General features: G+C 39.5%; 2 protein-coding genes across 4 annotated transcripts; both read left to right on the plus strand.

Moving 5' to 3' along the window:
* Positions 1–2,389: 2,389 nt before the first annotated feature.
* On the plus strand, positions 2,390–3,894 carry LOC116204127 (UDP-glycosyltransferase 90A1-like). Its single transcript, XM_031536206.1, has one exon. It carries the CDS (start codon positions 2,390–2,392, stop codon positions 3,854–3,856), a length of 1,467 nt encoding a protein of 488 aa, XP_031392066.1. The 3' UTR covers positions 3,857–3,894.
* A 3,544-nt stretch (positions 3,895–7,438) lies between these two features.
* Positions 7,439–11,042, plus strand: LOC116203314. Of its 3 annotated transcripts, none has more exons than XM_031535003.1 (12): positions 7,439–7,712; positions 8,001–8,167; positions 8,284–8,353; positions 8,502–8,751; positions 8,830–8,983; positions 9,096–9,170; positions 9,427–9,601; positions 9,699–9,800; positions 9,947–10,013; positions 10,165–10,196; positions 10,317–10,642; positions 10,792–11,042. In XM_031535003.1, the coding sequence occupies exons 1-12, from the start codon at positions 7,662–7,664 to the stop codon at positions 10,811–10,813; spliced, it is 1,491 nt and encodes a 496-aa protein (XP_031390863.1). In that variant the 5' UTR covers positions 7,439–7,661; the 3' UTR covers positions 10,814–11,042. The 3 variants fall into 3 exon arrangements, with proteins under 3 accessions (XP_031390863.1, XP_031390862.1, XP_031390861.1); XM_031535002.1 differs by having other exon boundaries at positions 7,440–7,712; positions 8,511–8,751; positions 10,784–11,042; XM_031535001.1 differs by having other exon boundaries at positions 7,441–7,712; positions 10,784–11,042.
* Positions 11,043–16,555: the final 5,513 nt, after the last annotated feature.

Below are 16,555 nucleotides of genomic sequence, written 5' to 3' on the forward strand. Positions count from 1 at the left end.
TGGGGTTTTTGGTGATCGTTGAGGCCAGCCTAGCCGGCAGGGGTCTGAGGCCAGCAGTGATCTCCGCCACCACCCTTCTGGCTCAATTTAAAGTTACACGTTTAGATTTACAACATGAAAGTTTTTTCTTTTAAAGAAAAAAGTAAACTAACTCTAAAATATTATATCAATAATTTATAGCAATCAATTGAGTGGCAGTAACATGAGAGTAACTTGTCTGACAAATTTTAGAAGTGATTCACCAAATGGACCGCCTGCATGCATGCTGGTTGAGAGTCAGGAATCTCCTTTTCTCTCCCTCCATTTTCTTTCTCCCCTTGTACGTTACACAAACTCGTTTTGATATATTTCTATATCATTTATTATAATAATTTTTCACATATAAAACACCAATTTCCTTATAAAAAATAATAATTTGAAATTATTATTTTTAATTTTCGAATAATAAACTTCAATAACTACCAATTAGAATTAGAGTAAGTGAATTATTAGAATAATTATGTGAGACATATAATCTCAATTATTATGCATCACCTTTATTAGTTAATTAGTTGATACCCGCGCATCGTGCAGTAATATTTCAACACATATAGTACGAATAAATATAAATAGAAAAAAAATGCACGTGCCTAGTAGATATGTTAATATAAATAGTGAATGAGATACAAAAAAGTGAATTATGACGAAAAAACATATACCTATTGGAGTCTTATAAACATGAGATTGTAATACATATAGAGAGAAATCGTCTATGACTTAAAGGAGTAGGAAAAAAAAACGAATAGAAAGATTATGTACGCGAAATTAAATATGACATCTATTTATAGGATATTTGGGACATTGAGCTTGAAAAGATATCTCGTATCTCGAGGAGTTTGTGAAAATTATCAAAAATGTTTTTGATTTTTAATAAAACTCATAATTATATATAAATACATACAAATAATATGGATAAATATAAAAGTTCGTTGAATATATTACAAATAAAATATAGTAGCAATTCATTTAACTGGAATTAAAAGGTCCACCAAAATTGAACTACGGGTTTTACAATTGGCCTTGTGTGGCGCAACCGCGTCTTGCGTCATGGCTTTTATATATTATAACTGATTTAGGTTTGTCCATATTAATTTTAGTAACTAGAATAAAAATTATTTCGTCCTTTTTTATTCTAAAATAGTGTTCACGGCATCCTTATTTTCATATACGAAATGAAAATTCTTCTTTTTGCACCATCTTTTTATGCACGACAATTTTTCGTACGCTCTAAATCCTCTATTTTCTATTGCATCAATGCAAATTATAAATTTATAATATATTTTCCTATATCAATGAGTATTCGGATTTCGCCTGACTAGTCATTACAATCACACAATGAATTCCACCCATAAGACAAGTCTTTCAGCCACGCATGCCAACCTTAGAGTTAATACTATAGGATTACTAACTTTCTATACATATAATCATATGGCTTGATTACATATTTGTCTGTCATCATGATTTTTTCTTTTGTGAATAAAATTGTGGGAGACATTACTCTCGCAATTTCAATGATCACGTATTATAAGTTATTCTCCCACTCAACAAGTGCGCATTGCAGGACTAGAACTTGTATTCTCCTTCTTACGGAGGTTGGGACTACTTATCACTCAACCAACACTTTGTTGGTTGCCATCATGATATTTGTTCTTTCATAATTTGTAGCATTTATTATGTCTACTTGATAAAATATAAGATTTTTATTATGTAGTTTTTTATATCTATATCCATTAGTACCTCATATATGATAAATATTCAACATAAAAAATTACCGCATCAACTAGTTATAATCTTATAGTAAAATTTAGATTAACATCCAATTAAATATATACTTATTTGTTCCTTTTTTTAAGTTTGGCTTTTTCTAAACAGGATGAGGAGATATTGAGTTTTCATAAACGGGATTAAATCGACTCTATTTATCTTTTTAATAAATCATTTTAATAATTTTATTGCATTAATGAAGGATCATTTATTACTTTGGAAGTCAATTTCACTTTTGCATATATATATATATGGATTGACATTTCATCTACATTTTCTAATTGACCTGTATGTGGTAAAACGTCGTGAAAAGACATATTTATTACTCATCTTTTTTTTTTCCTGTGCATGCATAATTATTACTCAGTTTTTTTTTTGGGTGCATAATTATTACTCAATTTTGAGAATATAGGAAGGTTTTGAATTGAATTCCACTACAAATTTTGCACTTCCGAATACCCATTTAATGCAGAAGGCTCCTAAAGCTCCACACTAGTAGTATAAAATGTTCATCTCTGCTTTGCAACATTGTACTTTGTCAATTAGCTTGAATTGTAGTCAATAGATTTTCCAATCCAACGTTGTTATGGCTTCTTCTGAGCACTATGTGGTAGTTTTCCCTTTCATGGCTCAAGGCCACACCCTGCCGTTGCTGGACTTGTCCATGGCCATTTCGGGTTTCGGGGTCAAAGTCACAATCATCACGACCCCATCGAATGCCCCAAAGATCCTATCAGAAGTCTCGATGAACCCAAACATCGCCCTTTCCATACTCCCATTTCCCAGAGTTGAGGGCATCCCTGAGGGCTGTGAGAACACCGCTGATTTGCCCTCTGGGGATCTCTTCCTCCCTTTTGTGGCTGCGACTAAGTCCCTCAAGCAACCATTCGAGGATTTCCTGAGGAATGCGTGCGAGACCGGGCGTGCCCCTCTGTGCGTCATCTCGGACTTCTTCCTGGAATGGACGCTCGATGTATGTAACTTATTCGGCATTCCTAGGATTGTGTTCCATGGTTTGGGTGTGCTGACGATGTCTATCTCCAAGGCTGCTTTCCGGAATGCCCTTGGATTGGACGGCATTAGAGGTGAGCATGATCCTGAGGATTCTCGCCCTCTTGATCTGAAACCCCTGGGTATAAGCCTTGCGTTCACAGTTTACAAGACCGACATTCCTGCCCTGAATAGGTTGAAGGATCTGAACAATCCATGGAGGAAAGCCCTGGCGGAGACTGAAAAATCAGACGAGAACAGCTGGGGTGTCCTAGTGAACAGCTTTGAGGGACTGGAGGGCGACTATGTTGCTTCCCTGGAAAGTGTTTTCAATCATGGGGCAAGGGCTTGGTGTGTTGGCCCAGGACTGCTATGGAAGCTGCCTTGCCAAGCCGATATCCTGCCCCAAAATCACAAATCTAACCCATACATGGAGTGGCTCAACGTCAAATTGGTGGAAATGGACGGTGTGATTTACGTATCGTTTGGAACACAGTCTCACCTATCGGATAAGCAGATGGATGAGATTGCCCGCGGGCTGGAAATGTCAGGAAAGGCATTCGTCTGGGTGGTTAGGTCGACAAGTTGGGCGTGTTCCGACATAGGGTGGGAAGCAAGGGTGAAGGACAAGGGGTTGGTGGTGCGAGACTGGGTGCACCAACGGGCCATCCTAACACACCCTTTAGTGCGGGGGTTCATCAGCCACTGTGGATGGAACTCAGTGCTCGAAAGCTTGTGTTCCGGGGTGCCTATACTGGCTTGGCCAGTGGACCATGATCAACCGCTAAATGCTCGAATTGTGGCGAAGAGGTTTGGGGCTGGGATCATGCTGAAGGAGGAGGGGGCTGTCGGAGGGATAATCGGGGCCGATTTGATATCGAAGGGGGTGAAGGAACTGATGGGGGGAGAGAGAGGAAGGCAGGCCAGGGAGAGGGCAGGGGAGATAGCGAGGAAGGCAAGGGAAGCAGTGGAAATTGGCGGGTCTTCTTACAAGAAATTGGATGAACTGATTCAATGTTTGAAGAGGGAGAAAAAGGCGGGAGATATGGGTCTTGATTGTTGAAGTAATTAGTTAGGAGCATCAATAAGAGCAATGATAACCAAAAGTCCCTTGTTGTTCTAGGAATTTCCTGTTTTAACATCTTTTTTCTTGGAGATATGTTGTCATAATCAAATTCACAGACTTTTTTTCTTGCAGTGGCGCACTTCTTGCCTGGTGACTAAGATGTCTCAGATTTAATATCTAGTGAGACTACTTCTGCCACTTTATTAGATATTTAGGATTTCTATTTCAATATACTAGACTCATTGACCTCTATTGTAACTGAAAAATGAATAAATTTCTAATCGGAACAAGAATATTAAAAAAATAAGAAAGGACTAATTAGATAAAGTACGTAATTATGTCAATAATGAGAAAAGGGAGTTTGATACGGTGATGTCATTCTCAACTGGGATCAAGATATCTTAGATTTGATTTTCATCATTGTAGTTCGTATGCCGTTTATTTCCTTTTCACCAAAAATCATGAACTTTCACCAAATTCCCAAATCTAGCATTAACTTTTATTTTTCCCCAATAATAACAAGCCAACGTTAGTCAAATGTAGCATCTGTCCCGAATCCGTTAATTTTTTTTGATGTGGCTAGATAATGACGGTGATGTGGCTAACGAAAAATTTAAACTCCCATAGAACAACAACACATAGAGAAGCAATAGCTTCCATCATCATCTACTTCTTCTTTCTCTGCCCTCTCTCTCTTTATCGGGCTGAAGACACATAAACCAGAGCTTCCTTTCTCACCCTTCCCTTGGCCATCTCCATCACCTTAGACACCGCCACAGCTCACCACTTCCATCACCATCCACCTTCAGCAAATTTGTCTTCATCACTAGCTCTCGGCTCCCATTCACCATGCCATAACCGCCATCACAGCCCTTTTCTCCATGCCATAGCCACCATCACCATCACCAACACCTTCACTTTTTGCTCTTCCCTCCATCACCGACTCCACCATCATCTCCTTCACAGCATCACCATCCTCGACTCCCTCTCTTCTTCTACTTTCATCACCTTCTGCTTCCTTCCATCACAGTCGCTGCCCTCACCCTCTTCTTCCACAGCTCATCACCGCATCCTCATCTTGATCACCTTCTACTTTCTAAGGTCAAATATGGAGCCAAATTTTTTTAAAAATATCAGGGTCTTTTTAAACAAGTGAGTGGGGTCGTACATCCAGTGTCATCATTCTATTGGAGCTTACAAAACATTAGTCACGTCAGTCGCCGTTACTCGCCATGTTAGCAAAATTGATGGAATTGGATGGATCTTAGATTTGGTCTAACGTCGACAAATTGCAGCTAGATTTGGGAAAAAAAAGTTGATGCTAAATTTGAGAATTTGGTGAAAGTTCATGATTTTTTTATGAAATTAACTCATTTCCTTTTATCTTTTTTTTTTGCTGGGTTATTTCCTTTTATCCTATTACCTTCAGTTCTATGCCCGTGGTCTCATCTTTAATCGGAAGAAAAAAAAAAGGTTTATAGATATATGGGTGATGCTACGACGGCTGGCACCCAAAACAACCATTACGCTTATTTTCTTTTATTTTTTTCGATTATAAGAGTGGCCCATGCGCCTAGTATATTGAAATATAAATTATAAATATCTAATAAAGGGACACGAGTGATTCCACTGGGTATCAAACTTGAGACCTCTTGATTACCAGGCGAGAGGTTCACCACTGTGCTATTTCCTCTCTTGATTACGCTTATTTTATTTTTGACCGTCGGATTTTCTTACTTAAAATCATGATCATGCAAGTGTCCAATATTTTTTTACTTTAAAATTCACTCCTAATATTTTTGACTATCCATAAATTCGACAATAAATCTTCTCGTCGATGTTTGGTCTCACTCGTGAAAGAGCGGAATCCGTCGTTATTAAACCGGATCAAATTGCATGAATTCAAACAAATAAAAATAATTTAATTACTTAAAAAACAAAAACAGTAAAAAAAAAAAGAAAGAAGAAGTCGTTTTTCACATCTTCTCTTCTATTCTAACGAACGATAATTGAATGCAGAAGAAACCCTCGATGTCGAGTCGACGATTGACTACGCCCCAAGGCCGCCCTTCCTGGATCTTCCCCCAGCTCTAAGCCCGGCTCCTCCCCTTCCTCCCCCTTCCCTCCCGGCCTCACACGACGAAAGCTCCTAGCTCAGCTCCTTGCTTCCTCCCCGGCTCAGCCTCCAACTTCGAGTCCCCGACTCTGCCTCCAGCTCCGAGCCTGACTCCTTCCCTTCCTCCTCAACTATGGCCCCAAGTCTCCGCTCGAGCCTTCCAGCCCTCATTCCAGACCGGATTTGGGATCTCTCAGTGTGGGGGGGTTTGGGAACTTCCCGCTATGGCCCCCCGCCCCTGAGATGAGGTCACCTGTGCAATCTGAGTTCACTGGTAACCCTTATCCCGGGTGGTGGTGCCGTTGATATCGAAACCTAATTCATTGATGCAACAGAATCACAACATATCCCACTACTCCGCGATCACTAAGTTGATTCATCTTGCGAAGGACAAGCTCTCGTGTTTTAATTGTTGGGCTGTTATCAACAAACATTTATCGGGCTGTCAATGGATAAAGACTAAGGATGTTGTCAAATGTAAATGGTGAGAAACCGAGGGAGAAAAAGTTGACATTATTGTCTCTGGTCGGCCCTCTTTTGTAGGACTAGTGATGAACTCTATCCACTTTCAGGACCAGATAACCAACTTGCGATTTTTATTAGAGAGGAAAATCTTGTTTCCCCTAAATTGGATGCTTGTAATCAATTGTCGTTTGTTGGATTAGAGGAGATGTGGAAGATGAGATTTTTTTTTTCCTTTACTGCTATTGTTTTTTAAGTAATTAATTATTTTTAATTTGGTTGAATGGGAGCAATTCTGTCCGGTTTAATATCTAACTGGATTCGGCTCATTCACGGGCTAGACCAAACATCGACGAAAAGATACGTGACCGAAATTATAGATAGTCAAAATATTATGAGTGAATCTTAAAGTAAAAAAATATTAGACATTTGTATGGCTATAATTTTAAGTATAAATATCCAACAGCCAAAAATAAAATAACCGTGATGGTTGTTTTTGCGTACCAACTGCAATAGCATCTCCAACAGATATATTTTATGGATATAAATCGATTAAAAAAAAAGGGGGTTTATAGAGAAGATATCAACTGCAGAAAACATTCAACCAAAAAGTATAGCTGTAAAGAAAATTCCAATAGAGAGAGTTCCGCTAAAATCTAGCATAATTAAATCCGGTGTATTTCTTAGACACCATATCCTATGGATTAGTAACGATATGTATCTTTAACACGATGTGTTACCGATGTCTACTTATAATCTTTTTTGGCCTAAATTTGTGGCTTTGAACTTTATATAATCGAATTTCTTGGCTATAACCTTACAAAAGATCAATCAAGACAATAAAAATGTTGACCACAATTACTGGTGGCATCCCTTTTTTCTCTTTTCAATTGAATCCGTTCCCTCCCCTGCAAAATCCTTTTATATTTTTCTTCACCGATATTATCTAGTTGTAATCTCTTCATATAATTTTACACAAATCTAATATATCAAAAACTATCTGTACCTTAGATCCGGCAGGTCAATCCACTAAGTTCACGGCAAACAGATAAGTCCGCATCAAATAGAATCTCCCATGTCAGGTGCTTTAAAAGTACCGTCTCATGATCAAACTCTCCTCAATAAACAGGAAACCTAAGCACAAAGAAGAGAGATTTCGCAACCGAAGAGCGAGGAAAGCGACAGCATCCAGGCCGCTCCTCAGCCACCTCTAGGGTAGTGGCCATGGCTCAGCAACCATTACAGCCTACGGGTCCTTCCACTCCATCCCTCCAAGTGCGAGCTCGATCGCCATTACTTTGCTGGGATTTCGATTTGAGTTATCAAGTTTATTTCAGAATTTACCGAAACACTCCCCCTTGTTTACACTATATAAATGGATCTTTTCTGTCTCGTGTGTCGGTTCTCTTATATAGTCGATGAAAGATTATTATAAGAAGTACAGTTGCTTTCATGACTTGTTTAGAACTCTGATTGTAAGGAAATAGTTTAACTGTTAAATAGATACTAAAATAAATCCTAATCACCGGGATCCCTTTCTTTTCTTCCTTTTTTCAATCGTAGGATTTTGCTTATGGAGAGTTCACCTACCTACCGGAATCTGAAGTGGACTGGAATTCTATGCCGAGCTTTGCTGAGGGCAATTATGATCTGCCCCTTGATTCTCCAATCGTCGCATCATCTCCTCATCCCTCTGTCAATGGAAAGAGCACAATCAGTGTTTTGCCAAGGTTCGGAAAACTGTACATGGAACGTAAACAAATGTCAGTTTTCCATTATTATATCTAGTTTTACTTTCTCATTGTTAATAACATGTGTTCTATGTCAATTTCTATGTGATTCCTAGGCATCAGACCCAGCAGCCCCCTGCCACCTTCAATTCTTCTCAGCTTCCCGGAGATGAACTACCCAATCCGGTAGGCATAGGAGACTGTTTCCCTTCTTTTCTTTGATGAGAAAGCCAATATTTTTCCCCTAACTAAAAAGAAGGAACTCTTTCTCACTGATGCGAAATTTTCCTTTCTGGTACTCTGAACAAATTAATTTTCATGTTTCTGTTGAAAGCAAATGCAGCAGAATGGTTTTATCTCACCGATGCAAGGCAATGGTCTAAATCCCCAAGCTGGATGTGAGGGGCAACTTCCATACTGGGCTGGAAAAGCCGTCTACGGAAGGCATGATGGGAGCACCCACAGTTTGTGGAACACGAACTTTACTCCCGGTGGATATTTTCCCCAACAACCATACTTCACGAATACAGGCAGAGCGGTTTCTTTGCCTGTTGGAGGAGGAGGCTTTTCCCGAGCAATGAATGGTCAGTAAGTCCCTCTTAAAGCAGTATATTAACTGTACACTGATTTAGGCCATTTCATTAAAAGAGTGTGAATTTCAGGTACTATTTCAAATGGCAGAATGGCGATTCAAGTTAGTAACCCCGATTTCTCATCGGCAATGATGGACGATCCAAGACAAAAAACGTTCAATTATATTCGTAATGGATGGCAACCTAGTGCAACTAATCAACAGAGCCTCCAACAGATCAACAGGCAAGCATGCACGATATTTAATTCTAAAAAAAAATGGAAATAGATTCTTAGTTTTCATTCTATTGAATGTTTGTCGAAATAGTTAATTATTCGAAACTTTTGTATTCTATAGGACGAATGTAGAGAACATGACTAACAATTCGACTTCTCGATCATGCAATTGCAAGAAAACCAAGTGCAACTCACGGTAAGTGATTTTCTGATTTTAATGGTACATCAAATCTCTCTCTCTCTCTCTCTCTCTCTTATGTATGACGACGGACGCTATAAAATTTTAATGGATGCCATCCTAGGATCCATAAACACCCATAAGTTTATACATACGCATAAGTCCATGTATATTGGGGCTTCAAACTTACGATCTTTTGAATTTGCTGCGTTCCGTCACTGCTCTAACCTTTCTATCTTTTGTGATTTTGGCACTACTTGTTGAATGTTGGTAGACACTGTGGATGCTTCGCAGTAGGAATTTATTGCCAGACGACTTGCAAATGCCAAAATTGCCTTAATGATCACAAATCCAAAGACAAAATCATGGAGGCCCGGCAAAGTGTCTTGTCCCGTGACAGTGCTGCATTTGAGCCAAGAGTTATCAACAACACTGAAATTCTTGCACAGGTTGCCTTCGTCTATTCTACGTGACAATGTTCACTTTATGTTGTTTAATATGTTCTCATGGGGTGGATACATGTTAACCTTTGGATCATATATATAGGAACAAGGAAACTATGTCAGCACCACATCTACTGCGAGGCATAGAGTTGGATGCAACTGCAAGCATTCCTTGTGCAAGAAAGGATATTGTGAATGCTATCAGGTTCATACAAAGTCATTTTGACCCGCTCAATATTTTGGATCTGTCTGCTGCACTCGGTGTCTTTGTATTTCTTCTCATTTCTTCCAACACTCATCAGGCTTCTAAAGGATTCTAATGGTTAGAACTTTTTCCTTTTCTGGTTACAGGCCCGTGTCAGATGCTGTGATGCATGCCGGTGTGAAGGTTGCAGAAATACTTTTGGCGTGAAAAGCGGTTCAGTATTTCCTGCTAATCAAATCATTCTGCAGATTTTCTAGTTTCCATGAATTTCAATAGCTTAAAGTTTCTTTCCTTGACAAGACTGAATGAAACTTGCGTAGTTTCAGAAATTTTTTTACATTAAAGCTGTTTTAAAATTTTACAGGGAGTAGAGAGCTGGCGAATTCATTGGAACAGGTAAAGGGGGATCATAGTGAGCGATAATATTCCTTTTGTTGGGACTAGAAGTGATCGGTTGGGTTGGTGCTGGTGACACTATTAATCACCATTGACAAGTCTTTCTCCTGCTTTTCACAGATTGCAAGGCACCCATCATTCGCCGAAGCGCAAAACATTCAAGGAAATTATATGGCCGAACCATTGTCTGCTCCTACTCTTTTGCACCCTTTGGCGACCAACACACCTCAGTTGCCCTATAGAAGGGGACAAGATAACCATTTCACCACGGTGAGCTTCGGTGGCCCAACTCAGGAGATCAACTTGCAGTTACCAGGCTTTAACGGGCTATCCGAAAGCTACCCCATATCGAACTCGCAAGATCTTTCTGCTTTTCCTCTTCCAAACTTCTTCCAAGGTATTACCCAGTCGGTTGCAGCAGTTACGCATGCGGAGCGCCAACTCGGGTAAGTTTCTGGGGCGTCTAAGTCAATTGCCGGAAAGCTCACGTTGATGAAAATCTGACAGGTTTATAATATGTTTTTTCTGGACAAGGTTTAATGTTTCACAAATAAGTCTAAAAATTAATAAATTGTAATAATTGTCAGTACTGCAGGGATTGCACCAGGGGAAGCTAGCGTTCAAGATGATCCGGGAAAATCGGGTCATACTTGAGCAGAGTAGGGGGCGGGTTTACGACGTTTAGCAGAGGAAGCCATTGATCGAATTGAACATGGACATCTGTCTATTACTACTACATCAGAGAGGGCTAATTGGTGTGACTTTTGTTTTCTGTTTTTGCCCGTACTCCAATGATTGTGTTAATTATAAACCAATAAATCGTAGGTATATTATACGACGTAATTCCCTCTGTTTTCGCTCGTTCCCTCCTCTCTCCCCCCTTTCTCTCCCGAAACCTGCATTCTCTCCTCTCTAGGGGTGATAGTGAGTTGAGCTACTCGTGAGTTACACGAGATCGACTTGATGAGAACTCGAATTCGATTTGATCTTGTTGAGCTTGAGCTGAGCTTTTCAACTGAGTGAGCTGAGCTCGGGTTCAGTGGTACTCGGCTCGTCGAGCTTGAGACTACTCAAATTTCTATTTAACTTTACATGTATGTTCTTTTATTAGTGGCTCTACCCTTATTGCATACTTGAGAGGCTACTCGAGCTTCTCCTTGATCTTGATCAAAGAGCTCAAAGTTGAGCGGAGCTTACGTTCATGAGCTCACTCAAACTAAAGTAAATGAGCTTGAACGAACCGTGCTTGAGCTACTCGAGTATCGGCTGAGCCCAAGCTTAGCATTTCAAGAACGAGTGGAGTTGAGCTTGTCTATACTTGAGTTCGACTCGACTAGATTACATTCCTACTTCCTCTCCAATAAATCCTCCAATTATTCAGGATTTTTTTAACTTAATTTATATATTTTTTACATGCAATTTTTTAATACTTAGTGGGCCGATCGACTCGACTGAATAAGATAGAGTCCATGCATCTTCTGGATACCAGTGTTTATATCGAAACAAAATAATTATATCAATTCATATTTTGAACATTATAATTATAATTTAAAAAAAAATCGCACGCAGTGAATGAAGGCATACGTCTTGTTTTCTTTTTTCTTTTTATGTAATTGTAAAATTTTATTGGGCCTACCAACTCAACAGTAATCAATCTTAGGTAGTCTAGCCAAAAAAAAAAGAAAATCTGAGTTGGTCTAGGTTTAGATGATAAATTAGCACCGAAATTGAACTAATCTTTGGTATGTACATGTAACAAGGATAGACTACTTATCAATTTTTTTTTTGGTGAATTACGGGACTGGAGCCCGACTACTTATCATTTAAATTAAGTTTGAGGAGCCTTTGAACGTTGCATTCGATCTGTCCTGTCTGTCTTGGGTCAACAAAATAGAGATATTTTTAGTTTTCCAATTATCATCCTATAGTCCATCTTAATTGGAATAATTAATTTCTTGAAGGATTCATTGGAGGATACATGCCAATGTTCGATTAAATCACTTGTAAAATATGCAACAAGTACATGTGACATTGAGAGAATGAAGCACATGTTTAATCCCTTTTAAAACATGTGGTCAAAGCCTCCAAGAGCAGTATCTCTTATTATCTTGCTAATTCACTTAGTGAGTGGAAGTTACTTACCCACGTTCTCCCTCACTACAAGCATTCTTACCTTCTTCTTGCTTCTAAATTATGCTCAAACTTTGCCTAAAAATAGAGGAGGCTTCCACAAATTTGGGACACACACAATATTACTCTGTAGCTTTTATCTTCGGCCCTTCACGGCCCTTATTGTAGGAGTAGCGGTAATATAGATAATCCCTGGCTCGTGGTGGCTAGGGTCCTGCCCTTAATGGTTCGAGCCAAAGCTTGTTTGTGGTTGCAGGATCTTCGTCCTCAATGGCTCAAGCAATCAACCCCGTGTTGGCAAGTTCGTCTTCAATGACTCGGGCCATCAAACGCCAGTGGCGGCCTAGTTCGTCTTCAACGACATCGGTCCATCCGAGTTTGAGCAATCGACCCCGTCTTGACGTCTCAATGCAGTACCAATTCATTCATTCCTCGATGGTTCGAGCGCCCTCAAGTCAGAGATTTTCAGGCCTAAACTACATCGGCATAGTCATTCCGTTCCCTGTAGGCCATCCTCGAAGATTCTTCGGTTTGAATTTCATTTCTATTTATATGTACTCGTGATGTATTCCTTTCTTAATGAACGGAATTCTAATTTCGCTCTTTCCTTTCAACTCACCAGCTAATCATATATATTTTATCTATCCTTTTTCCACTTGAAGTCCTTGATTTAGAGGAATCCCAAAACAACCCACATATTATGCTTGTATGGCCTTCTATGGATGGTCACCCTTTCAGTTCATGCGGCCCATGCTTAGCTGATCCACCTGCTCAAAATTTTGAATTCACTTTCAGAGTTTGCATTCATGGGAATGAATTCTAAATCTCCAAATTTCTTGCTCATACTCAGATAAACTCTTGGTCAGAATTCTGAATGCAAACCCATAATTCGAACTCATATTTCGGCAATTGCTGATCTTTTGCATTCTGCAACTCTTTCCTATAAACACCGCCAAATTATCTTTCGACTTTGTCAAGTCATTATTTGAAATCTGGTGCGTTCACATTCGAAATTGCGCCCGAGATGACACTACCCCTCTATTTATTCATAATGCGCATGGGGGCACATGCCCCAATATGCAAATTTCAGTGTATCTGTTACCGGTATAAAATTAATTTCTTGAAGGATTCATTCCATGACACGTGTCAGTGCCCAATTGAATCACTTGTAAAACATGCAATAAGGACACGTGGCATTGAGAGAATGAAGCACATGTTTAATCCATTTTTAAACATGTGATCAAAGCCTGCAAGAGCCTTATCTCCTAATATTTTGCTAATTCACTTAATGGATGGAAATTACTTACCCACTTTCTTCCCCACTCCAAGCATTCTTATCTTTTCCTTGCGTTTAAATTACACCCAAACTCTTTAAATAGAGGAGGCTTCCGCATATTTGGAACACACTCAATCAAACACACAATATTGCTCTGTAGCTTTTATCTTCAGTCCCTTGTGGCCCTATCGTAGGAGTAGCGGTAATGTAAATAACCCCCGGCTTGTGGTGGCTGGGCCTCACCCTCAACGGTTCTAGCCAACGCGTGTTCGTGGTGGCAGGATCTTCGTCCTCAACGACTCAATCGACCTCGTGGCAGCAAGTTCGTCTTCAGCGACTCCAGCTATCATACATCGGTGGCGGCCAAGCTTGTCTTCAACAACATCGATCCATTCAAGTTCGAATCATCTAGGAGGTTAGAGTTTGATCCCGCGGCAATTCATCTCGACGTCTCAACGCGGTACCAATTCATTTCTTCCTCGAAGGTTCGAGCGCCCCCCAGTTGGAGATCCTCGGGCCTAAACTACATCGGCATAGTCATTCCGTTTGCTGTAGGCCATCCTTGAAGACTCTTCGGTTTGAATTTCATTTCTATTCATATGTACTCGTGATGTACTCCTCTCTAAATGAATGGAATTCTAATTTCGTTCATTCATTTAAACTCACGAGCTATCCATATATATTTTATATATCCTTTCTCCACACAAAGTCCTCGATTTAGAGAAATGCCGAAACCACCCACAAGAATTTTATGTGAAGGGAAAATAAATTATCTAATTTTCCAAAAAAATCGAAAAATCGAAAATTGTCTTTCTCCCTTTATCAAAATCTGGAAACACTCCTTTACGGACAAAATTTTTCAACTACATATATATACACATACAGGTATATTACCAATGATTCGCGACATTCATCTAACTTTCTTTTGACTTCTACCGGCAAAATCTTGCATACATTTCATGTCTTAATAAGATTGTGTGTGTGTGTGTGTATATATATATATATACACCCCTGGATGACAATGTCTGCTAATAATTATGCATCTTCTTGTGATAAGTTGACGTACAAAATTTAATGCTTATCAAAAGAAACTTGTCAAAGATCTTGCATAATTTGTAAGTGAATTGCGAAAATCTTGGCCAATACAATGTTTCCTGTTGAGCTTGTTAGTTAGAATATGAATGCCTCTGTAGAATAAAGAAGAATTTGAGAGAGAGTAAATAGGCAATTTGGTCCCTAATTTATGTGTGCTACATTAGTTGGGTCCCTAAGGAATTTGTACATAAAATTGGTCCCCGAATTTGTAAATTTGCATAAAAAAATGTTCTTAATACATCAATTGGGTCCTTCATTAAAACAATTACATCAATTTGGTATATATTGTACATCTTTTAGGTTCTTAGTATATCAATTTGGTCCTTTGAATGGTAAAATACATCATGTTAGTCCAATGTATACATCAGTTTGATCCTTTGTCATCTCACATCAATAAGGTCTTCCATGGCATTCCATTAATTGTAGGGTGTTGATGCTGTTAAATGAGGGGTCAATGCTACATCAATTTGGTCCAACGAAACATCAAATTGGTCCTTCATGCATTAAAGCATCCAATGTGGCAAATAAAATTAAAATGAAATAAAAAAAATAAAATTAAAAGAAAAAAATCCATCTCTTTCCCTCCTCGACTATCCTCTCTTCCTCTTCTCTCATATCCTCTGCAAACTACCTCCGCAACTGCCTAGGCTGTCATTAGAGATCTCGTTGGCCCGCTCATCGCAGCTGACCCTCTCCTCTGCTCAGCGCCTCTCCCTCTCTTCTTCTCCCTCTTCTGTCTGTTTTTTTGCTTTTTATTTATTATTTATTTTTTCTACTATAGCGAGGGATCTCTCTCTGAGATATGGGTTGAGTCGGGGAGGGAGCGCCCCCTCAGCGACCCCTGATTGAGCCAGCCGGTGGGAGCCACTCCTCTCCTACCCAACTGAGATTCACGAGTACAATCCAAAATTTAAAGGGGAAAAAATTGAAACTTGGGAGATTCAGCGCATCAATGGAGTATTGATATGAGCAATTCACCACCATCATCTTCTTCATCTTCGTGTTGTACTACGCATTTCGAGCAATTCATTTTCGTGGAAGCTCAGCAGCATTGATCTGCCAATTTTTCTTCCCTACCTCTCGCCTTTAATCTACCCAGATCATTGCAGTAGTTGTGGAAGCTTAGCAGCTGACCTCACCTCCCTTCTATTGCTAACAAACTAAAGATCTAATGCAGCAACAAAACGAAGAGGATCAAAGATTAATTTGTCTCAATGACCCCTTTTTCATGAAAAATAATATGAACACACTTCACGAAGGAGATCAAAATGGAGATTGAGAGAGTCTGGGAGAGAGAAGAAGCACAAAATACGACTGAACAGAGGACCTATATGATGTAACAACTTAATCTCGTTCAAAAGCATTACATCAACTGTGTTTTCTTTTACATTTGATAGGTCCCAAACACTTAACGGCTATCAGACGTCGTCATGCCAGCGACATACCTCAGAGTTGCAGGATGATGTCACCCAGGACCCATCTGATGTAATATGGGACCCAGTCGACGTGCCACTTACCATCAAGGATTTAATTGATGCAATTTCTCAACCAAGGGACCAAACTAACGTTGCACAAACCAATTTGATGCAAATATACAAAGTTGGAGACCAGTTTGATGCAATATATTTCTCAGGGGCCCAACTGACGTAGCGTATGTAAATCAGGAACCAAATTGCCTACTTACTCTTTTAGAGATAGAGATCTAGGGGACTCAGACGTGCCTCCACCGGCCACCAGCGTGCCTGAGAGGCCCGAACCCCCAGATTTCTCTCTCACCCCGGCAGGGGAGGCGTTGACATGCATCGCATTATGAGATAAATTATCAAATAAATACTATTTGTTGAGACGTCTACTGAAA

Source organism: Punica granatum, chromosome 4 (assembly GCF_007655135.1).
Source record: "Punica granatum isolate Tunisia-2019 chromosome 4, ASM765513v2, whole genome shotgun sequence".
Lineage (NCBI taxonomy): Eukaryota > Viridiplantae > Streptophyta > Magnoliopsida > Myrtales > Lythraceae > Punica > Punica granatum.